Source organism: Numenius arquata, chromosome 1, assembly GCF_964106895.1.
Source record: "Numenius arquata chromosome 1, bNumArq3.hap1.1, whole genome shotgun sequence".
Lineage (NCBI taxonomy): Eukaryota > Metazoa > Chordata > Aves > Charadriiformes > Scolopacidae > Numenius > Numenius arquata.
Genome location: NC_133576.1, coordinates 76,382,069 through 76,394,552, shown reverse-complemented (window position 1 = coordinate 76,394,552; position 12,484 = coordinate 76,382,069). Strand labels below are relative to the sequence as shown.

At 41.7% G+C, this 12,484-nt stretch overlaps 1 protein-coding gene across 4 annotated transcripts in view; it reads left to right on the top strand.

Annotated features, from left to right (window-relative positions):
- Positions 1-5,000, top strand: part of ARHGEF7 (Rho guanine nucleotide exchange factor 7) — a 134,249-nt gene extending 129,249 nt beyond the window's left edge. For 3 of the 4 annotated variants that reach the window (XM_074153414.1, XM_074153451.1, XM_074153460.1), the window contains one exon: positions 1,879-2,865. In XM_074153414.1, the coding sequence (XP_074009515.1) occupies positions 1,879-2,001 (123 nt within the window). In that variant the 3' untranslated portion in view covers positions 2,002-2,865. Of the gene's footprint in view, positions 1-1,878 lie in introns of all 4 variants that reach the window. The other variant, XM_074153423.1, reaches the window with a different exon arrangement.
- The last annotated feature ends 7,484 nt before the right edge of the window (positions 5,001-12,484 follow it).

Below are 12,484 nucleotides of genomic sequence, written 5' to 3'. Positions count from 1 at the left end.
AACTGACCTTAACAGATCTGTGACTCAGGAAGTCAGGTAGAATCTCCTCTGTTAATGTAAAATAGATTTGTATTCGAATTACTGTAGATTTTGGGCTATAAACATAAACTCAAATTCTCTTCTCTCCTGTAAGCATGCCCAGTATTTCTAAGGATGTGGTGCATGTTCCTTGAAATAGGACAGTTTGCATCTTAAATACTTAATTTTTGCTGTTTTCAACATATAGTGCATGTGTATTCCACGTTTGCGAATTTGACAGTCTTTTTAAAAATATAATTCACTTAATACAAGCAGCTGTGATAGCCCACTAATATTCCTGTGGCCTGGCTGCTTTTGTACAAAGGATAAGCGTGCTGCCTCACTGAGGCCCTGCAGGTCTCTGTGTGACCCTAAAAAAAAAGTCACCTTCTCCTGAACTTCTAGCAGCAGCCCTCTTTTCTTATGCCTTTCCAAATAGATGGTCTTTTCAGAATCTCACATCTTCCAAGGCCAAGACCTGTTAAAACCCAGGTTCATTCTCTTGTATATCAGGAACCTCAGCTTAGTAGCATTTATCGGTCTGCTGCTGTGATGTGGCCAACTGGAGAAGTGCCGCAAATAATGTCTGAGCTGGGAAGGTCCCAAGTGACCAAGGACTTGCTTCCAAGGGTAGAGGCCCTCTGGGAGTACACTAGTGTACTGGCTGGTGCAGACACCAGGCTGCCTGTTGGTGAGAGTTACCACGCAAAGTGGGGTCCCTCCTGTAGCAGCTTCCCTAGGTTATTCATAGCTGTTGCTCCCCAGGCGCTACACTTGAATAGCGGAGTCCTGAATTGGCAGTAAATAAATGAAAAGGAAACAGAATTAAGTCTGTACCTACAAGAAAAGAATGAGATTTCTGAGTTTCTCAACAGACTTGAGGAGGGAATAGAGTTAAGGAGGAGGCAGCTGTTGATGCCATCCTGTTTCTAAAAAGGTCTGTTAATCACAGCCAATGGGAGTCCAGTGGGACCTCTGGATTGCAGACCTGTGTTTTCTTAAAACATCCATAAACCTGTTGTCTTGGGGCCTTAATGTAATGCTGTCTTATCTTCTGGTTGCTTCCCCACTGTTGCCAGCATCACCCTGGCTCTGTACAGGATTGAACAATGGAAGCATTACTGTAGTTTGGTCAGTGACATCCTTACAGTCCTGTTTGTCTGTGGTATTTCAGTAGTACCTGATGGTGCTAAATATTGAGAACTGACTCATTAATATACATGAGGAGTGGTGGTGCTCCTGGAAATTCAGACTTCTCTTAGACCGTTGGTAGACATCTGTCTGGTTTAAAATTTAGTCACAAAACATTTTCCAGAGAACATAATGGTTTTTCAAGATACTCCTTTCAACTATTTACTTTCTTAATAAAGCAAGTAATTTGCATTAAGTTTTAAGAAGCTTTTCTGATTGTGAAACTAGTTATAATCACAGGAGGCTCTTAGAGGGGTATTTGTTCTATGTATTGCTCCATTTCCCTTCTCCATTAACAATAAATATATTCTACTGTTCATTGATCAGATTTGAGCAGAAGAATTCAAGATTATTGGCCATCTGTTACTGGCACTTGCGTTATAAAGTATAAACAGGAAATAGCTCAGTTTCCATTTGGTGATTTTTGTTGCATTGTGTGAAGTTACTGTAACTTGTGAAATTTTAATAGAAGTCTTTGCTTTTGAACACCTAATAGCAGTCTTACTGAGAAGAGCCTTCAGAATTTGTGATTGACAATGTTATGTGTGGTCAGAAAAGATTTGTTAAGAAAAACAAAATGAGCCAAAAACCCAGATGAACCAAAAAAAAAAAAAAAAAACCAACCCAACAAAAAACCAAACCAGTAGTATTTCTCTCTCTATTAAACAGGATAACAAAAAGATGAAGAAATCACTGGAAGAAGAACAAAGAGCTCGCAAGGACTTGGAGAAGCTTGTTAGAAAAGTTCTAAAGAACATGAATGATCCATCTTGGGATGAAACCAACTTATAACTAATTTTTTTTTCCCTTTTTCTTTCTATTGAAAGACCAGTTGTAAAACTGAGCTGGGAAGCCTTCTGACATTAGTCAGTGTTGCATCAAGAGCACTACAAAACAGGATTTAACTGGATCTAGTGATTTCTTGCTCTGAACATATAGAAACAGTCAAGCCATTTACTGAAGCAATCTGTACTTTAAGTGTGGAGACCGTGGATCCTGAACTCTACTAAACCTAATTTGTTTGCATCTAAATTACCTCATTTTGCAGAAAGTGCAGCACCTGACTAAAAGTCCATGTTTTTCAGTGGCTTTTTAATTAAATATATATTTTTCTTGTAAATATCTGTAATTTTGAATGCATATGTGATTGATGTATCAGGGCTGATATGTTATTTTTTTTTCTCTTGTTATTATAATGGTCACAAGTGTTAGAAGTGAGGGCAGTACTGTCTTACCTAAGAAAGGTCAGAGTTCTTTGTGGATAATTATGGATTTGTTCCAAATTACCCACTCATCACACATGCAAATTTAAAAAACCTGTTTCTCCTATTGACCACTGTATTTAAATCCTTTACTGTTATTTATGTCTGTGCATACATTTTTAAACAGTTTACAATTCTTTAAGAACAGTATTAAAATACAGGAATTTGTTTATTGACAGCAGAAACCATATTTAACAAAACAAATGCCCATGATTTCTGTTCACGTACACTTGTTTGGCAGACTAATCTGTTGTGCTTTGGCCACCAAAATACTGATGTACTTGCCTGCTTTTTATGACTCTGATTTTTAGGTGTTTATGTACTACATTTTCTATTGTTGTGCTTAAACATACAGCTGGCTGATAATTTAATAGATCATACAGTTTAGTAAAGCAAAAAAAAAAAAAAATCCAGAACTTTGTGAGTAAATTGTTGCTATTTATATTTTATGGTCACAGCAATTAAATTTTAGCTAACCTTTGTGCATAAGACACGTGGGCTAGGCCAAACTTCATTCAGAGCTTTGTTTTTATACCACTATGTCAGACTCTGTTTGGAATTCCCAGACTGAGGAAGCAGAGTCGTTCCTTTCCCATCCTGTTTTCGCAGTGTGTTGCTGGTTTCTGTCCTACTAGGATTTAAATGGAAATGGAAAATGGAATAATCTGGAAATGATTTTTTTTTTTAAATCATACTGTAATTCATAATTTGCACTGCTGACAAATTTGAAAATAGATAAATGAACATTTATTCCCTAGTCTGATAGGTGCAATTACTGCAATCCTTTCTTGTATTTAAAATAGGAAATGCTACATCACTGCAAATGGTGAGCTTCAGTTGGAGCACTTAAAATACTAGTCCTATGAAAGCTCGTTGTGAGTGTTTCACTGATTTCAGCAAAATTTGGATCAAACTCCAGACAGTGCAATTTTGAGGGGTTTTTCTTCGGTTGACAGTCAGAAATGCAGGTATAGCACAGACCCAGGTCACACCTTTTGTCATCCTGATTTTCTAGTGCCCTTTAACTCCTGTTAAATTTAATGCTCAGACTTGAACAAATGTTTATATGAACTTTAATGAGTTGGAGCCAGGACGATTAGGGTGGTAGGAATTGTCATGCACACTTTGAATCTAATGAAAAATCTATTTTTAAAGCTATCCACTTTTTTCAGCTAAGAACAGCTTTTTTAAGTAGGAAAGAATGTAAATGATTACATACTTGAGGAACAATTCTGTGCGAATGGGTACTTAAGATACTCGATAAATGATTAGTTGTCCAATTTAAAAAGTTGGATATATTTGTAGGTATTTTAATTTGTGTTCCTACAATTATAAATGTCTTCCCTTAGTTCTAAAGGAGCAGACTGGATAGGAAAACTAAAAAAAAAGTCTACAATATCAGTTATATATTCACAGAACTTTAAATTTATGATAATATTTGATACCAAAATCTTTTCCTGTTGTTTGCAGTTGCACAAAAATGTAGACTGACATTTATAATTATCTTCGTATTTAGAAAATACTCTTGCTAAAAGCCTAAGTGATACTAAACCCTGCAAACTCATAGCATCGTGGCTAAATTTAGATCTGGGAATGCCAACGTAATTAGAATTTTGCTAACACTTTAACTTTCTGACATTCAGGCTATTTTCAGAGTGAATTTTAATTTCCAATTGAGCGTATGGGAAAGGACATTCCAGAGGAAGAAGTAGGAAAGGAAAACATGAATCTTAGCAGTATTTAGAAATTTTAACTCAGGAACAACTTCCATTATAACAATTTGTTTTACATGATATTGTAAAGAGTGGTGTTGCTTTGTAAATTTGCTGACTCTTAGTACCTGTGATTATTATCATTTCTGACAGTACCCCTAGACTGACATCTAATGAACATGCCTTAAACACTGGGATTAAGCAGTTGTTAAATACGACCAGGACTTAGGGACTGATTTTATTCAAGGTGGATTGGGATGATGAATTCTTTAAAAAAATAGGTAACTTCTGTCTCTAGTGCAGAGCGTGAGCTTCAGGCTTTTGGGAACCAAGGAATAGCTGAACTTTTTCTTTGACAATTTGTTATACTGTATATAGATTGTAAATTTCACCATGGACTTTCTGAATTGTTGGAAACTTTATATAAGCATGGATAAATGGGGCACTGTTTATTTAACCTATTAAAGGGTTATTTCTTTGCTCTCATCATTTAGGGATGAGGAGATGAAGCCATTTCTTATCCTATAGATGTGAAGCACTTTCAGTTCTGAACTGTCCAAAATGTAGCATAACATTTCTCTGTACTTACTGATGTATGTGTGTTTGTCTCACCATGTCATGACATCTTAAAGATTAAACAACTGACCGCCTTTGTATAAACCTTCTTAATGCCAATCATTTAGGGAATTTAGAGTGTCTGTTTACGGTATCTGCGGAGAACTCAACTTTAGTTTAGGCATCACAATAATATCCTGGTATGGACTACTAAACTGTTTATGCTACATTGTTGTAATTAAACCGTGATTTTTTTTCCCCTAGCCTATGAAGTGTTACATTTCATCTAATACGTGGGCGATGAGCTTAAGAAGGAAAATTGCTTTTTTTTCTTTTTTTTTTTTTTTTTTTTTGCCTTTCATATAAATACCATCTTCTATTTAATAGTTGGTATACTGTATTCAAAGGGCCTTTTCGTAGTCTTTTATAACAGCAAATTGATGCCTGGAAAACAAAACAAAGCAAGGATTGTTTAGAGGGGTGAGAAGGAGGATCTTAACCCTCTTGCGCTGAGGAATTTTTGCTTTGGCAGCCTGATCTGCGAGGGTAATGTAGGAGACGCAGGAGATCAAAGACAGAAGATAATGGGAAGAAAGCAAGGAACATTAGAAAATCAAATCACTGCATAACTGCATAAATAAATACTTGCCTACATGCATGATTTATCTGAATAGACCTGAAATTTGTGGTAAGCGTGTATCATAGTCTTGTCTTGGCTGTTGCCACATGAAATTGGAGGGGTGGATTTTTACAGTCGGAAAATCATCGATGTTGCTTTATGCAGGGTGGTAGGATGGGTAATGGAAAGTGTAGCGAGTAATTTGAAAAGATGGCTTCAGTCTTTGGACAAGGTATGTGGTGGGTTTAATAACTGAGTTTAGATGTATGAAATAATATGGGGTTTTTGGCTTACGAGGTATGCTTAAAAAGAACAGAGGATGGTTCTGACTTTAGTCAGAAGTAATCTCATATTTTCCAAATTTTCTCTTGGTTTGTCATTGAAAAGACATGTTTTCCCCACAATTTGAAATCCTCACTTACTTTTCACATTCAGAAGTGTTTGGGGGATTTTCTTTCTTGGATGTGTTTTCTTCTGGTGGGTTGACCTTGGCTGGCTGCTATCTAGCAGCCACTCTTACTCCTCCTCAACAGAAGGGGAGAGAATAAGATGAAAAAGCTCGTGGGTTGAGATGAAGGCAGGGAGATGGTTTATCGATTGCCATCACAGCCAAAACCATCTTGACTTCAGGAAAAATAAATTTCTTGCCAATTAAAAATAGAGTTGCAAGATGAGGACCAAAGACAAAAACTAAACTACCTTTCCCCCACCTCCTTCTCCAGGCTCAACTTCTCTCCTTCATTCCTGATGCCCCTACCTTCCCACCCTGCTCACGGTGGCACAGGGAAACTGGGGGGTTGTGGTTTGTCCATAATGGTTCCTCACTGCTTCTCCTTCCTCCTCCAGCGTGGCTCCTCTCTGTGGGCTATTGTCCTTCAGAATAAACCTGCTGCAACTGGGGTCCCCCATGGGCTGCAGTTCCTGCCACAAGCCTACTCCAGTGTGGGCTCTCCAAGGGATGCAGCTCTCTTCAGGGCACCTGCTCCCTCATGGGGTCCTCCAAGCACTGTAGTGGGGATGTCTGCTCTGGTGTGGTCTTCCACAGGCTGCAGGAGAACAATCTAAGATCTTCTCCATGGGCTGCAGGGGAGCCTGCTCCAGCACCTGGAGTTATCTCATCTCCCTCCTTCTTTGACCTGGATCTTCATGGGGTTGTTTCTCACAGGTTTTTTCTCACTGCTGTGCTCCTAAATATGCTTTTCCTGAGGCACCAACCATCTTAACCTCTCCTCCCAGAGGCTGTCCTGCAGCCAGCACCTGGGTTTGTAAACCCAGTGCATGTATTAACACTCAGGAGTGCATGGGTTCATTAGGTTCAGGAAAGCTCCCCAGTTCCCATACATAATGCATTGAAACCTTAAATAACCATTAAAGCGTTAAGCATTACCTTAAATAACACCTGGCAGCTCTGCCTGCGAACTTGTGACACAAGACAGGAGTGAGAAAGGAAGGTAGATGCTCGCTGTGGCAGATGTGAGAGAGGGAGCTGTTAGTCTGATGGGAACACAAAATGTTTTCTCCCTCATCTTGTCAGATGACTGGTTTCCAATTTATTGCATTTTCCTTAATCATCATTTTCAATCACCTGCAGCATTTTTCCAAATAACAATACAAGTTGTGTCCAACAGATGAAACCCATGTTTATTTCATCATTGCTTCTGGAAATCATTTTTACTCTTAATACTCCACCAGCTACTTTCTATTTTATAATTATTGCCAGATACTTGTCCCTGTACTGGCAGTGTTTTGCAAAGGTGTGGCGTGCTTTGACAACCAGAGGAAAATACGTTGTCAATCAATGGCTTCAGCATTCAAGGGTGGAAGGAGGAGGACTGATAGTTCGGAGATCTGGGTGGTGTCAGGAGAGAGCTACAGGAGTCTTAAACTGGCAATGAGAGGGAAAAGGAATTGGCCACGTTGGCCACACTTCCTTCAGGTAGCACTGAACATGGAGCTGGAAGAGTTGGTGATATTACAGGCTGGGGTGGTAGAACAGGCAGGTAAAAGATACAGTTTGTAACCTGCTACCGGCACAGCACAAACTGTTGTTTCTCCTCATAGTGGGATGGATTTCTGAGGAAACAGTGTAAATGGACACACTTCACTATGCGTGACTGCAGCCACCAGCATTTCCCAGTAAGAGTTACGCCTCTCTGAGCTGCTGCTGTTTGTCCAAGGGGTATCTAATTTACACCCGGTTGGAGCTGCTCCACCTAGGAGGCTGAGAAATCCATGTACAGAACCTAGTTGCAGTGGGCACCTTTGATTGCTGTGACAGGGCAAGGGATGGAAAAGGAGGGAGCACGTAACTGTTGATTATGGGACTCTAATTAGTCAGGGGAGCTGTGGGTGAAATGTGTATGGATCTGTATGTACACTGCGAGTCCCACAGTGCTGGCGCTGAAGGATTCCAGGAATGTGGCATTTGCACTGTGGAGAAACACTGAGACGAGATCTGAGATTAATTTGCTTTCCGAGGCATGCTTCGTAATCTGGCAAAGGGATGGAGGCTTGCCGTATCTCACCTTCACTCTTTATTTCATGTGAACTCAGTATCATCTTAGAAGGGGAGCTGAGCCTGGATTTGGAAATAAATTAAGCTCCTGAGTTTTTCATTAATTTTAGTGGCTGCCCTCAAGCCACCGTTCAGGCCCAAATCTAATTCTTGTGTTTTTAGAAGGAAATGAGAGCTACAGTTCACTGAGTTACTTTGAATGGTTACAACTGTGGTGTTGTTTACGTGGTGCAGATCTCGGCAGTCCAAAATTTCCTCAGATGCTCCCATTAGTTCCTGAACATTCTTGCTGACTTTGTTTCCCTCCTCTGCCGAACGTGTGCAGGCTCTCCTTTGGGCTTTTGTCCCAAGAACATGATCACGAGGATGGTCTTAGACTGACATCTGAAAGGCAATGGAGACCGATACAGGGAGAAAACTTTTACCTACTGCTACGCCCCCGTCCCGGGAATGTGGTGTGCCATGTGTGTGGTATCGTAGAATCGCAGAATATCTCAAGTTGAAGGGACGCATAAGGATCATCGAGTCCAACTCCCTGCTCCGCACAGGACTACCTAAAACTAAACCATATGACTAAAAGCATCATCGAGACACTCCTTGAACTCTGGCAGGCTTGGTGCCGTGACCGCTGCTCTGAGGAGCCTGTTCCAGTGACTGACCACCTTCTGGGTGAAGAACGTTTTCCTAATGTCCAATGTGGTATTATATGTAGGCCTGGTAAGATTTTCCAAATGATATTTATTATTTTTTTTTAACTGGTGTGTCGCTTGGGTTTTGTTAGACATCCCTTGCCTGTCAAGGACCCTGTGACAGCTCAGTGTTTGCTGTAGACGTAGATGAGCAATACAGAAATAGCATGTTTTTACAGTATTTTTCCAGCAGGGGACTGTGTTAGCTTCTGCTTTGTCCGAAATTAGTCACAGCTGCCCTGAATTTGTTAATATTTGTACTTTTGTATCCTTTTATAACCAACTGGAGTTAGCTTTTTGTATATTATGGAGCTGCTTTTCAAGCTCCAGGAAACACAGTCTATTATCCTTTTGTCCTGTAGAACAAAAGTAGACAGTCGCAGCTGCAAGTGTTCCCGCAGCATTTGACCTAGCCGTGGGTATGGGATTTGTATGGTTTTCTGAAGCACTTCCCTGCGGCACGCGTGACTTATCATAGCATCTGTACATCCAGCATCACAAGGGCTTTTCCAGCACAGTGCAATGTGGAGGTAACACGGGATCGGGTTTATCGTGAGGCGAAACTAAGCATGGAATTTGGCTGTGATCAGTAGCTCGTTTAATCTCAGGCCTTTCTCCAAGGCAGGCAGAATTTCAGAGGAACTGACAAACATCCACTGCTGCAGGACTGGTCTTACCAGGTCCCACAAGAAGTGTCTATTGTGAGACCGAGTTGAGAAAACACTGGGACAGTGCAATGAATGCTCCATCCGCTGAAATCTCTCATTACTACCTCCTTTGTCAAGCAAGTTTTCTGCTGAGAATTTAAGATACAGTCTGTTTTACTTATGCTGGGAAGGGGAGAGAGCGATGCACTCTTTTCTGGTGGCAGAGAGGGAGTGTGGTGACTACCTTGGACTTGAAGCTAAGCATTTGAAAATACAGGTTCAGGAAAGAGACCCTGCCTTGCCCTACCCATCAGATCTTCAGGATTTCTGCCTCAGCACGTGGACTTGGTTCCATGTATCTGCTGGCTGTCTCACTGACCATCTTTACTTTGCTGTCATTATGAATAAAAAACCGTGTCCTCTAGGCATTCCAGAGCACCAAGACGTTTCAAAATTCTGAACAAGGACTGGCAGCCTAAGATGCTTTCCCATTCCTTGCCTAATCTCTTAGACTTCTATCAAAGGGTCTTTCTTTTCTCTACAGAGTCACACTATGATCCCTTTGTATCCATTAGGTTAAATAGGAAATAAATTGGTATAGTCCAATACAATTGCTAGACCTCATTGAGAGGACTCTCGGTTTGATACCTGACAAAACTTTCCTCCTTTGTGATTGGTTGTGATGGTGCAGATAGGATATCATAGAATCATGTAATCACAGAATCTTAAGGATCCTTAAGATCATCGAGTCCAACCATTAACCTAACACTGCCAAGTCCATCACTAAACTGTGTCCCAGAGCACCACTTCTACATGTCTTTTAAATACCTCCAGGGATGATGCCTCAACCACTTCCCTGGGCAGCCCCTTCCAATGCTTCACAACCCTTTCAGTGAAGCAATTTTTCATAATATCAAATCTAAACCTTCCCTGGAGCAACTTTAGGCTGTTTCCTCTGATCCTATTGCCTGTTTCTTAGGAGAAGAGACTGACCTCCACCTGGCTACAACCTCCTTTCAGGTAGCTGTAGAGAGCGATAAGGTCTCTCCTCAGCCTCCTTTTCTCCAGCCTGAACAACCCCAGTTCCCTCAGCTGCTCCTCATTGGACTTGTGCTCAAGACCCCTCACCAGCTTTGTTGCGCTTCTCTGATCACGCTCCAGCACCTCAATGTCTTTCTTGTAGTGAGAGACCCAAAACTGAACACTGTATTCAAGGTGCAACCTCACCAGTGCCCAGTACAGGGATATGATCACTTCCCTACTCCTGCTGGCCACGCTATTCCTGATACAGTCCAGGATGCTGTCAGCCTTCTTGGCCACCTGGGCACACTGCTGGCTCATGTTCAGCTGGCTGTTGACCAATACCCCCAGGTCCCTTTCCACCAGGCAGCTCTCCAGTCACTCTTCCCCAAGCCTTTAGCACTGCATGGGGTTGTTGTGACCCAAGTGTAGGACCCGGCACTTGGCCTTGTTGAATCTCATCCCATTGCCCTCGGCCCATCCATCCAGCCTGTCCAGATCCCTCTGTAGAGCCTTTCTACGCTCAAGCAGATCAACACTCCCGCCCAACTTGGTGTCGTTTGCATAAGAGTGCGCTTGATCCCCTCATCCAGATCATTGATAAAGATATTAAACAAAACTGGCCCCAATATTGAACCCTGGGGAACACCACTTGTGACCAGCTGCCAACTGGGTTTAACTCCATTCACCACAACTCCTTGGACCAGTCATCCAGACAGTTTTTTACCCAGTGAAGAGTATGCCCATCCAAGCCAGTTTCTCCAGGAGAATGCTGTGGGAACTGTCAAAAGCTTTACTGAAAGTCTAGGTAGACATCACCTACAGCCTTTCCTCACTTTTACTCTTCTGATTCTCTCCCTCATCCCAACCAGGGGGAGTGAGCGAGTGGCAGCATGGTCCTAGTTGCTGGCTGGGATTAAGCCGTGACACCCTCTAAATCACACAGTGTCATTGTCTGTAACCTCGCTGTCAATGTTCAGTTGAGATCTCCAGGCTGTCCGCAGCGAAGGTTTCCCGGTAAGGTTAGGAAGCAGTGATGTAATTTACTCGGTGCATGCATGCATTTTGCAGGCAGTGACTGGGCACATCGTAATATATTAAACTACTCAGTGAGCTATTACTTGGTTCCTGGGCAAAAAAATGCTGGTGTGAGGCTGTTCTGCCTCTTGCCTTGGCTGTGTCTCACAGCATTTGGAAGTGCTCCGTGATTGGCCTTAATGAGGTGGCATCTGTTTTTAGCTTGACTTAAGGAGAATCATTTACAGAGCTTTTTGGGTCTAATGAGCTTTGGTTTATATGAAGTTCGAGAACTCAGTCCCCTTGTCAAATGTGGTTGAAGTCCACTGGGAGGTTCAAGAATTGTTCAGATTGGGAGGGAGAATGGGAAGCAGAGGAGCCAGCCAAGTGATTTTGTAGCTTTTGTTAGGTACCTCAGGAAAATGAAGTAAAAACTCTGTACACAGACTTGTAATGAAACACGCAATTCCTTATTACTCTTGAAACAACTGAAAAGAACATGATGGAGCTGGGCTGCATCAGACACTGCTATTTTATGGGGCACTGGGGAAGTGGGTGCCTGTGTGGCAGTGGCTGCTGCCCGGCACAGCTGAAGCCTGCCAGCTGCTGGAGGTTGTACCCATGGACAAGCCATAAGGTCGTGTGGATGTTTGCAGCTTTGCTGAAAACCCCTTTATAAAGCCAGTAACACTTGGCTTGTTTAGCTGCCAAGCTTTGTTTTTAGAACAGCTACCCAACAATTTTGGAATGATGTTGCTGGACTTTTGTCCCCCTGATCAGTGTGAAGCAGTGCTATGGATATTTGAAGAAAAAAAAAAAAGTGTATAAAAAAGTTGAAAAATACCTATTACAGGAAACCCACTGACTAAGAGAGATCCTTTGCAACTTGAGCAAAGGTAATGAGAGCAAAATTGAACTTGCTCACCAAAACCCAACTCTGGGAACTTGTCAAAGACATGCATCTTCTTGTCTTTTTTGTGCTTTCTCCCTCCTGCTCGTGGCTCAGGGTCTGTGCCTGTTCTCAAACTCTTTCTCCCTTTGACTACTAGCTCTTGACTGCACAGAAGTCACAGGTTTTGTGCTGGCTGATGTGGTCCTGGGCAATCTCTTTTCTTCAGCTCAATGGCTCTGAACTCCCGCTGGCTGTGTATATGTTGTCCTGGAGCCATAACTGTAGGGCATTGCTAGGGGGTTGTTTGGATGTGCCACTGCAGTTTTTTAAAGTAAAATATTTTAAAT